The sequence below is a fragment of the Aedes aegypti genome, chromosome 3 (genome assembly GCF_002204515.2).
Source record: "Aedes aegypti strain LVP_AGWG chromosome 3, AaegL5.0 Primary Assembly, whole genome shotgun sequence".
Taxonomy (NCBI): Eukaryota; Metazoa; Arthropoda; class Insecta; order Diptera; family Culicidae; genus Aedes; species Aedes aegypti.
The window spans coordinates 302,108,378-302,120,676 of NC_035109.1; the positions used below are offsets into that span (position 1 = coordinate 302,108,378).

Consider the following 12,299-nt stretch of genomic DNA (forward strand, 5'->3'; position numbering starts at 1 on the left):
ATCGCTGGAGAAATTCCTGGAGTAATCCTTGGATAATCCATGGAACAATCATTTCGAGGATTAAATAATCCCTACAGAATCCCTGCAGATATATTTCTGGAGATATCTCTGGATAATTCTTAGAGGAGTCCATGAAGGGATTTCATTCTAGAAATCAAGGTATAGATCCTAATGTAAATTCTTAGAGTATTTTCTGATAAAATTCTTTGGTTAATCTTTGGAGAAATCAGGATTTTCTTAAAGAATCCCCAGAGGAATTTTTGGAAGGCCAAAACGAACCTCCGAAGAAATTTCTGAGGTAATCCATGAAAGATTTTGCAAGAAGAATTCCGTAGAAATTTGGCAGGATTCCTTGAAAAATCCTTGAAGAAATTCCTGGAGAAATCCTAGTGAAAGTATACCTGAGGAATCTATGAAGGATTCACTGGAGACATACCTGTGGAAACTCTTTACGAATTTTCTAAAAAAAAAACGCTGTAGATATTTACCTGCAGAAATCCCTGGAATAATATTTGGAGGAATCCCTACAAGAACTCCTGGCAGAATTGCTGAAGATATTCTTGGCCCCTATTGGAGCTAGGCTAAAAAATCTAGTTATCAAAATTTCTTCCCAGAGGAATCCTTGGAGGAATCACACATATAGTAATCTCCGGAGAAATCGCTGTGGAGATTTCTGTAGATTACTTTGGAGGAATTTCCAGTTCCAGTTTTCTTGAGAAATCTTCGAAGTAATTCTTGGAGAAATCTCCGGAAGAGTCTTTGGACAAATTTCTGAAAATATATCGGGAGGAATACTTGAAGTAATCGTTGGAGATTTTCCTGAAGGAACATCTGGTTCATCATGTTTGAACTGGTCCTAAAATTACGTTTGCGATCGAAAGTTCTATTCATCAACGATAAATCGTCTTTTTACTTATAGGTACAAAACATGAATAATGGCTTGTCCAGTGATGCCAATACACTATATTAACAAATTGTGGTCTAACGAAAATGGTTACGGGTATTCGGATATAATAATGGTAAGTTTGTAAAAATTTTCAAAACCAGTTTTTTTTTTTTTTTTTGGTTAAATTTTGAAGATGAATGCCCAAGAAAAACAATCATTGCATCACACTTGCAATGATAATTAGATTCTTGAGTCTTAAAAATAATCATTTTTATTTTTTTGTAATAGATCAGTTGATTGATTGATCACCGAATCATTGAAACAAAATTGAAAATTTGAAACCTACAAAACTGATGAAAAAAATATTTTTAATAATTGGGTTTTATCACAATTAATTTCTACAAAACCGTTAGACGTTTGACGTTATTTGCTTCTTCATTTTGTTTCCTTTTGACGCTATGGCATTCGACGTTTTATCACACAACTGTTTCTTTTCCAATTTTTCCCCTTCGACTTTTGAAGCTTCGAAGCTTTGTCTTTTCGACGATTTGGAACTCTACATTTTGTTATTCGACGTGTTGTCTTTTTGTGTTATGTCCTCCAACCGTCTACCTTACTCGACATAAATATCATTACTACATTATCAAGGTCGCCAAGCATACGTTTACTGCATACCGTGATACCTAGTTCTGATGCATGTTTGTAATTACTCTTTTCCACACGCATTATAATAGAGTAGAATGGGGCAAAGGCCACTCTCGTGGAATAATCCATCTTTCTAGGAAAACTATAATAATAGTTCAAATGAAAACAATACAGCACAATAGACTATTAATTCTGTGGCTACAGTTTCACTGGAGAAACTTATTTTATATCATTTATTCTCTCTGGGCTATGGCAATTCAAAAATTTCTTTCAAAAATATACATTTTCCCAACGTTGGGGAAATAGTTCGGTGCCATAATACGGGGGCAAATTGATCATTATTTCAAAGCTTTTGATTATGTTATCCTTTCGAATTCAAATATTGTCAAATTAATTTCAACAAAATCGGTAAAACATTGATCTCTATCAGTTTATGTGATAGATTTTTCATAAAAAAAAAACAATCAATTACTAAATCTTCTTAGCTCAAATGTAGAACGTTTTCGTAAACACATCATAACATAAAGCTCAATGATGATCGAGATTTTTACACCATGTGTACTGCTCTTCTACACCTACTTGTCCCACGTTCTATATAAACCTTATGGACCTTTCTAAATAAAGCTTAAGGAATGAATTAAACCCACCCCTTAATTTTCAAAACCACAAAAACAGTGTTCATAAATGAAAATTTGATAGATTGATCGCGACCAATGAGTTGCTATTCGATCAAAATGAAAAATCTATGATAATCAATCTTCGAGCTGTTTAGTGGAATACCTATAAGTAGACGAAAAACAGAACTTAGTACTATACCATTTAATCCCACTAGAGTTTGTATCCTTTCCCTTTGACAGATACGCGTGTTTCGATCTCAACTATAAGGCCGTCTTCAGTGTCGTGTTCTAGACTGGACTTAGTTATGGCTACTTAGACGACCAAGTTATGGCAAGGTTTGGTATAATTAAAACCTATTACTAAGCAAAAAGTTGATATATTTCAAGGCATTAACCCCTCTACCGGCAGCTTCATTTTTTACCGCAAAATTCCAATTCAAATCGTAATAACTTTTTTCTTTTTCAATATTTTTGCACCATTTTTTCACAAGCTCTCAAAAAACTCTTCTAGTTTAAGATCTGTGTCGATATTGATCATTGGTCATCGGGTTTCGAAGTTATTCCAAAATTCCTTGGGGACCGACCCGTAACTAGAACCCCCCGTTAATTTCTCAGGCCACCGGATTTTTAATCGTTTTCGGATATTTACTTCGGAACAATGCATTAATGAGAGTATGTTGTGAAAAAATGAAGGAATTTGGTGTAACCGTCTTTAAGTAATGAACATTTTGGTTTCTGGAACCACACTGGCCAAATAAAGATCTTAAAAACTTCAAAAAACATCATATCGTAATTTTCAGATATCTCCAAGAATACTAAACCAATTTGTATGATTTTTTCAGAGAAGTTCCTTATTACCTGGCATGATACAGCCCAAATTTTATTTTTTTGATAAATTGATCAAAAACAAAATGGCCGCCAAAGACATTTTATATGGAAAATGTCGGTCCCACAAGGAATATCGGAATATCTTTAAAACCAGATCACCAATAATGAATATCGACACGGATTTCTAAACTAGAAGAGTTGTTTGAGAACTTGTGGAAAAATGGTGCAAAAATATTTAAAAACAAAAAAGTTATAATGATTTGAATATTTATTTTGCGGTAAAAAATGAAGCTGCCGGTAGAGGGATTAATACAAATTTTCAAAACTGTTTCGAAGTACTCCGCGGATCACGATAAGAAAACCGCTGCATTGGAAGATACTAAGTCTGCACTGACATAATACCGACCAATTGAACAAGAAATCTCAAAAACAAACTTTTGCCCCATCGTACTCTACATCTAATAGAACTCTTTTCTCCAATTACATCCCATTATGAAATGCGAAACGCGCATAACAAAACCACGAAACAATTTATGCACACGAGGCAATTTATGCACACGAGGTCCCTTATACTAAACTCTCGCCAAACTGATTGCCATGCAGTCGTCGACGACACATCAGACACATCGTCAAATCCAAATTCAAGAATACATAATACACGCGTTCAACCCATTTGCACACTACTTACATAGACATTCTAACCAACAAGTGGAACTAACTCGGCGAAAATGATATCGATGTCTATGGGTAGATAGGTTTAGGGTAAAAGCATCGGATTTGGTCAGCCAAAGTGAAAATATTTAAAAAATGGATAGAGCTATAATAGGTACCGTAAATACGTAAAAACGGCTTTCAATTCATATTTTGTATGAAATATATCGGAAATGAGAATAAACTTTATTTATGCATTGAAAGTCGCATTGGTCAATACAGCCCATCAGAACCAGTTTCGGTCACATTTTGAACTTCGTTTCCTAAACTAGCCATTCACATTGATTTCCAAATTAGGAATACCCTGCCTAAATTAGGTATGAACAAATTCAACTATAATGAAGATATTTTTGAATCAATTTGAACGAATAAATAAATGTAGCTCTCATGTGAATGTGTTCTACAAGACAAAAAATGTTTAATTCTAATCTTCTGTGTAGAACGTTAATTGATCCACTGTTCCCACAATTGGCGCTATAACCAAAACCGGTGCTTCTACCCTAGCGCATCATTTACGGCCCAGCAAATGTAGCTGTAGAATTTTCCAAACCCGATAAAAGGTACAATTGCTCGTTCTGATAGTGCGACATGTAGAGCGAATGATGCTCAACTGGGAGGTGGCAGTCACTGCGATGGCGTGGTCCAAAGTCTGCACCGGCAACACGAGATCATATCGGGTGTCGTATCGTGCGATATGTTTTGATGATAGGCCTCTCACACATTGGCTCGTTCATTGCAATTTGCAATTGTCTCTCCCTGCCCGCCGTTACCCAGCGTGAACTCTCGACGATAGGGATTCCCAATTTAAATGGTATCTAAATAAAATGTTGAACCATTAATACTAACAATGGATCAAGAACCGCAAAAGCATAAAATTTAATATTGGCATGAATTATTTTCAATACTCGTTTTTTTAAGCAGCCTATATCCCGGGTTGTTGGATTCATTAAGGAAGCAAGGGATGCCACCAATCGTAAATAGTTTTTCCTAATTTGGAGGCTTTATGCAGGATCCTGACATTCATTATAGGAAGCAAGATTACCTTCCAAAACGCAAAAAAAGGAGACTGCCGAGTGTTGCGGAAATTCTTAAAGATCCTGAACATCTTTTCAAACAACTTGAAGCACAATTTTTTACTCATAGCGACAAAACTGAACGTTTGTTCATGGTAGTGATTATAAGTCACCTGAAGAGATCAAAAAGAATATATGTTGAAACATTGGAGCAAATGTCGAATAAATTGAAATGAAGCAAATAGAGGAATTAGAAATAAGACAACTCTTCAGTTCAACCACCCAATATTTACAGATTGAGATACTCTGTATTTCATCATAACATACGCTGAAACGGTAACGGCTTTTTATTGACGCGAATCTGGTTAGCTGTCGACCAACGCAGCAATCACTTCCAAAGTTCACTTAGGACAGATTACCCGAATTCAGAGCAAAATTATGTGTAATCATGCAACCCGCGAACAAGATTGTTCCGGAAAATAATGACGATAACCCCCTCCAAGGGCAACCTTCCGGCCTACATGTTCATAAACCGTAAGAAGCGCAAACTGATACTTTGGACTTGAAACTCGATCGGTTTGATATGGGTGCTATATGAGTGTAGGTACTTACTTCAAATCCCGTGGCAGTGTCCGGACCATTGCATACACCATCGTAGGCCTATCGCCACTGAGCAGATACATCACCAAGGCAGACAGCAACGTCTGAGGGATGAGCCGTTGTCCAATCGCTAATGACAACGAACAGGCTGCAGCTGTTATGCATGCTAGCGTGGCCGTTTTTTGTCGCAAACTAAGTTCTACTATCATTGTGCCAGTTTTGGGTTTGTGCGAGGTTATGTGCGAAACGATTTCTTATCCTGCCGGAAGCGTACGGAGTATTCTTGCAAGTGTGCCGAGGCAAAGTCCTAGTTCTCAGCTAGCATGGATACAGGACGTTGCGTGATTCTGGAAAGTGGAGAAAAATTTAAATTAGAAAATGATGTTCAGCCGGTTCAATATCGTCATCATCGATTGTCGTGTTTTGTTTCGAGCAAGAGGTAATTAAAATCTAGAGTCGTCTGTAGGGGCCCAAACAGCCTTAGCAGTATACGCTTAGCTATTCAGCAAGACCATGCTGAAGGTTCGAGTCCCGCTGGCAAAGGACTGAGGAAGTGTTTATAGAACACTAAACTGAAAAGCAAGCCATGTATGGACGTAACACCAGAAAGAAGAAGAAGAAAAAATGAAGAACCGCCCGTAAAAATCTCGTAGCGAATAGAAAGCTGCAAAATCAGATAGCATCAATTCCACGACAGGCGGACTAGCAGACGGGCATGTTTTTCTTGTGCCGACAGTGCAGCTTCTGGCGGTATGTATGATTAGAACTAGACTAGCATAGTAGGTACTAGAACGGCTAATCTTCGATTGATTGATGTGTGTTGCTTTTGCAGTTGGCAGCCGATCGATGATCGCTTCAATCATCATATGACTAATAACACTATTTCGAGATCTGAACTAATTTTCTTTACAATAAAGTCAAAACACATAAGATTATGTGAAATGTCTTGATATTCCTTGAAAATCTCAGAAAATGCCTTCGCGGACATTCATATGAAAAAACGAAACTGTGGAAGTGCTCATGAGAAGCGGGCTTTGTCCCAGTTGAGACGTTATGCCAAGAAGAAGAAGATGGAAGAAACATCCAAATTGTATGGTGAAAAGTGCTTGTTTCTCGTTCTATTGGGCCGTCGACGAACTTCTCTCGTTCGTAAAAAAAATAATTTAAAATCATTCAGAAATTACTAAAATATAGCCCTAAAAGTAGTCTTCGGGGTGATCGAATCTATGAATCTAACTCGCTGACGATACGGTTAACAAATCACACGCCACAATAATATTGCCAGTCTATATCTAATTGTTTTTGTTTTATAAAACAACAACATTAAACAATTTATGAAATAATATTTGAATTTGAACAATGTAAGAAGACGTTTCAGAGTGCTCTGAGACAAAATAGTTCACCATACAACAAAACATATTCGAAATTATAAAAATGCCTAATGCACTAAGTTTTAGCCAGCTAACTGTTCAAGTAACCAAATAGCACTTTAATTCCCCCTGCGTGCTAATATAGAGCTAACCTGCCTTATATTAGGTGTGTAATAGTTCTATTGATGATTGAAAACCAAAGATTCTAATGCTGTATAATTTCAAAATTTATTTTAATGCTCCTACAGCATTTCAATAGAGTCCTAAAGCCCTGTCTCAATTTTAGTACCAAACGCTTAAGTTTAGGCCAGAAACACATGTTTACTTAATTTTTAAATGAGTTTTGTTGAATTTAATTAAAAAAAAAACATTTTTATACGGTTTTCCAGATTTTGTCACACCCAGGGCAGACAATCGTCATCGTCAAATGGAAATCAAAGATTCTGAGATTCTGGTAAGGTTAAAAAATCTGAGATTCTGGTAAGGTTAACGTACGAATTTAGAACTTTCCTTTGATCTTTGGCATTACGATAATTGATGTCGCTGGTAATTGAGTTATTTATAAAGCTTATCTGAATTAACCGTGAAAATTATGACACCCAGAATTCAATTATTCTCTTTGGAATTTTGGAATCCCTGTAAGAGTTTTGGGATTCCGATAGACATTCTGGATTTGTTATGGAATTCTCGGTATTATTCTGGAATTTTTATGGAAATATTCATAAAATCTATGAGTTCCGGTTATTTCTTTTTTTTAAATTGGGTAATTTTGGGACGGTATTTCTATAAGAATCTATAATATTTCGTTGGGATTCCTGCAAATTGTAGTGTAAACCTTTGGTATTCTGATGTCAATTTTTGAAATTCTTATAAAAATCTTTGGGATTCCTTTAATTTTCAGTTAAATGGGGTTTTCAGAGGAAAGCTTCAATTCTAGTATGAACCTTTCGAATGTCGATTACTACCTACTAAATTCCAATGGGAATTGTTGTGATATTGGTACGAATCATTATAATTTTTAATTCTAGGAAGTCTAGGGACAAGGCTTTGTCTAAACCACCAGATTATAAAGATCGAATATACCTCGGTTTATCCCAGTAGGGGAAGATCCCCCAGTACCGGACACTTAAGCCACTAAGTACATAATTCTAAAACTATTGGTTTCATGTGATCCTGTTACCCATTTATGATAAATATTACCATTTTTGAAGCTTGCAAAAATAAATTAGAAATTAGAAATATGAATTTTTACATTAAATTTTAATGATGTATTCTAGTACCAAATTGACCATTCTTAAAAGGTGGCACCCAATACCGGATACAATTTTGAAATGGCTCGATTTGTGTATATTTGTACATCATCGAATGTTTCTACTCCAGGAATAGTATTTCAAAGCAAATTCAATGCATTTGCAACATTTAGAAGAACAATTTGATTTTTACTTAGTCTGCAAGGTGTCCATCAAAAACCTCTTTCATATATGATATAAAATAACACATTTTACGATGTTGTTCTGAATATTCGTTCTTCTTATTTTGTCGAATGTTTGCTACCATGTTCGACAGAATCCATGAAAAATGAATGTATTTTGAGACACTGGTGCAAAAATTACAAAAATATCATACAACAAATCAAACAAACAAGCTGTCCGAAACTGGGGGAAAGGGTGTACTTGACCAAAATTGCAATTTGTGCACATTTAGTTTAAATATAGTATAAAATCCATTCATACTTTCAAATTATGATTATATTCATCACGCTTCTGTGATCCAAATTATTTAGCCATATTCAAAATAATTACTAGTTAAGTTCAAATTTAAGGCAATACGTCAACTTTTAAAAAAAATTCAAACATCTTTACTTTTTATAAAAAGTATGCATATTTCAAGGATGTGTTATTCTTCGCAAAAAATGCTCTCCATGATAGCTTTCTTTTCTGCTAATATACCATCCTGATTGGACCACGATTTCTCAGTTTTTCGACTTTTTCCGGTTGGGTGCTGTCCGGTACTGGGGGATCTCCCCCTATATATAAGTATTTGGTCTATAATTTCATAATCGGAAGGTTACAAAATATTCTATCAGTGATTTTTTTTCCCATGCATTCTGTATGGGCTGAAATGTGTAGAAACCTTCCGATTATGTAAATATAATACAATTACTGAACTCTAGCGGGAAAAAAAGATGTACATTCGATTTGCATAATCTGCTACTTTAGACATAGCGAAGAATAACGAAAATATCACAGGAATACTTAGCATTTCATATTCATCATCGAAATTCAACATGTTGATAAGAAATCGCACAGGATGCTTGGGAACCTCCACATTCTATCGGTCACCACCTAGAAGGCCACCTTTAAATCACCACGGTATATTTATACTGCAAATCAAGTACAACTAATTTATTAACATAATATGTTGCGCTAGTGTTCCAGTAGTAGACGTTCGGGAATGATACAAGGACTTTTAAACAAAATAGTTGATTTTTACATAGGTTTAACATTTTTCCCTCGGAATAACAATTAATATCTTTAAAATGAAGCATAAGGATCATCTCTGGGACTTTTCTTCATTTTTTATACATCCACTTTGAAAACTGCTTGCATTCGTTGATCCACTACTCACGCTATGTATGAACCAGACGTTTATAAAAATCGAATGTACATCGGATTTTTTCTCGCCAGAGTTTAGTATTTGGGTTATATTTTTATAATCGGAGAGTTTTGAAATATTCGGTGAATTTTGATTTTTACACTTTTTAGCCATTTTTCATACTAAATCCCATCAAAATCAAATTTACGACGCATTTCCGCCCATACAAAATGTATGGAAAAATTTTCACCGATAGAATATTTTAGAACGTTTCGATTATGAAAATATAAACCAAATACTGATCTCTAGCGAGAAAAAATCCGATGTACATTCGACTTTTGTAATCGTCAGGTTCAGACATAGCGTGCTACTGGAACACGACGGCAACTACTGGTGCAAGGGAGCAAATTTTTTGCGTAAATTTAATTATTTATATGACTTTTTGATAAATAAAAAGCAGAAATTTGGCAAATCGGCTAAACTAGAGGCGATCTATCCACCAACAATAGCCCATGTTGTTTTTATCTAAAAATGTACGTTTTATTCCATAGTCCAATCTACTGGTACATTACAACCATTGGTACCGGCACCCTAATAGAAAATTTTGATTGATGATTGGATAGCTAAAATAGATACAAGGTGCGCCATCGTTTACTTCTTTATGTGATTTTTTTTATTTTTGAAAAACTTTGTTTCGTTATATTTTTGCACCATTTTTTCACAAGTTCTCAAAAAATTCTCCTATTTTCAGATTCTATGCCGATGTGAGCCATCTGGTTTTGAAGATATTTCGATATTCCTCGGGGGACCAACTTTTCCCATACAAAATTTCTTTGGACGCCATTTTGTTTGTATTCAATTTATCAAAACAAAAATATAATGTAGGCTATTCAATGTCAGGTAATGAGGAACTTCTCTGAAAAAATCATACAACTCGGTTGAGTTGTCAACATCTTCAAGACATCTCGAAATTACAAAATAAAGTTTTTAGTTATCAAGATTTTTTTGATTACGGAGACCAGATACATAGGGTAGATGTACCAATAGAGGAGGTATTAAGCACGATTAAACTTCATTTAACCGCCTATCTTCAAGATGCGCAATTAAAGTACATATTAATCTTGTAACGGGAAGTAACGACCATTGACCTAATGAGAAAAATGTCAGTAAGCATGTCAGTGAAAAATAATACCTCCGCTATTGGTACACTGTTCATTTAGTTGCAGTATATTTATAACTTGTGTTCCTATAGTTGCGGTATCTGTTGTTTCCTTGTGGGATCCTCCGCTATAGGGACACTTTACCGCAACTATTGGTACAAGTAAGGGAAGTTTTACCAATTTTTGTGATATTTCATCCATTTTAAAGCAGTTTTTACGCTGTTTTCAACTATTTCGTGTATGACCAAGCCAATTCGTTGATTGGCAGTGTATTTTCCTTTTGACATCAGATGTCCATGGAATTTTCGTTGCAGAAACTGAACAATTTGATTAGCAGTACGACATGGAGCGCCGTCTTATTGAAGCAAGACCTTTTTCACGAATTTGCGGGCAGATATAATGAGTCAATATTCAAAGACATCGATTTTAATCGACTGTTTCCTACTGTTTGAAATAAACGAATAAATGTTTTTTTTTTTTTGCGCAAACGCTGGCCCAAATTATTGACTACCTGGTCATGGAATAGCGTTTCATGAATCTCGAATAAATCTCTGCTCCTCAAATGTGTCAGTTTTGCATACAAATGTTGCTAACTCGTGCTAGTTGATCACAATATTTTCAAGAATATGAGAGATAACACAACTGCAAGACAATTTTCAATTTGAAGCGCCACTATTTTGACGCGATGTTTCGGATAATGTTATTCATGGTTAAAATTGTACTGAATTGACATTTCCAAAACATGTCTGATCAAATCGATCGGTTGATAAATGTCAAAGTTACCCAATGATTACATACCGAAATAAAAGATGGCGCACCCTGCATTAACCTAAGAGATATAAGCGATAAAAGATCTGGTAATGATATATACATATAAAATTTACTTCTGGAACATTGACATAACATATTCAGCTATTGTGAGATCTGACCAATAACTGCGAGCTATTCATTAGATCTGCAAACATCAAATTTTGCTATGATTTGGAAGTTCCAGGAACAAAATTTTGCTGTTATTTTCAGATCGTTTATCTCATATGTCAATCAAGACAATATTACGTTTTGGTTGTCAGAAGTTCGCTTTTACTCTGGAATTCTTCCGGATCAATAGCCTTCAATAAGTTTCTCGCCATGACAACGGGAGGCACCACGGAAATAGGTAGGGGGAGATCCCCCAGTACCAGACAGCACCCAATACCGGACAAAGTCGAAACATTGAGAAATCATGGTCCAATCAAGATGGTGTATTAGTGAAAAAGAAAGAAAGTGTAGACTAATGTTTGCGTAGAATAACACATCCTTGAAATATGCATGGCTTTTTAAGAAAGTAGAAAAGTTTGAAAATCTTTAAAAAAATTGACGTATCCTTTTAATTTTGAGCCTATTTAATAAATATTTTGAATATGAAAAAATACTTTGGAACCCGCAAGCATGATCGAACATAATCCTAATTTGATAGTATGAATGTATTTTGTATCATAATTGAACTAAATATAGACAAATTACAATTTTGGTTAAGCACCTCTTGTCCCTCAGTTTCGGACAGCTTGATTTGTTATATGATATATTTGTAATTATTGCATCAGTGTCTCAAAATACTTTCATTTTTCATGGGTTCCGTCGATCATGGTATCAAACATGCAATAAAATTAAGAAGAATCAACATTCAGAACAACATCGTAAAATGTGCTATATTTCATCATACACTCCCGTGCAAAAGTTTGGATTCACCCCCTGAAAAACATACAAAAGTGTTCTGTCCATATCTCTGTCATTACACTCCAATTGAAACTCTTTAAGCCACATTGGAAAGGCAAAGAGTTATTCTTACTTCGTATGTATTTTTCCAAAACCATTTTTTGAATTTTGTACATTAA

At 35.1% G+C, this 12,299-nt stretch overlaps 1 protein-coding gene across 4 annotated transcripts in view; it reads right to left on the reverse strand.

The window, feature by feature from the left end:
- The window catches only part of LOC5570163 (long-chain fatty acid transport protein 4), a 75,149-nt gene that overhangs the window by 33,526 nt on the left and 29,324 nt on the right, over positions 1-12,299 (reverse strand). For all 4 annotated transcript variants that reach the window (XM_021849027.1, XM_021849029.1, XM_021849028.1 and 1 more), the window contains exon 3: positions 5,313-5,647. In XM_021849027.1, coding sequence (XP_021704719.1) covers positions 5,313-5,509 — 197 coding nt within the window. In that variant the 5' untranslated portion in view covers positions 5,510-5,647. The remainder of the gene's footprint in view (positions 1-5,312; positions 5,648-12,299) is intronic.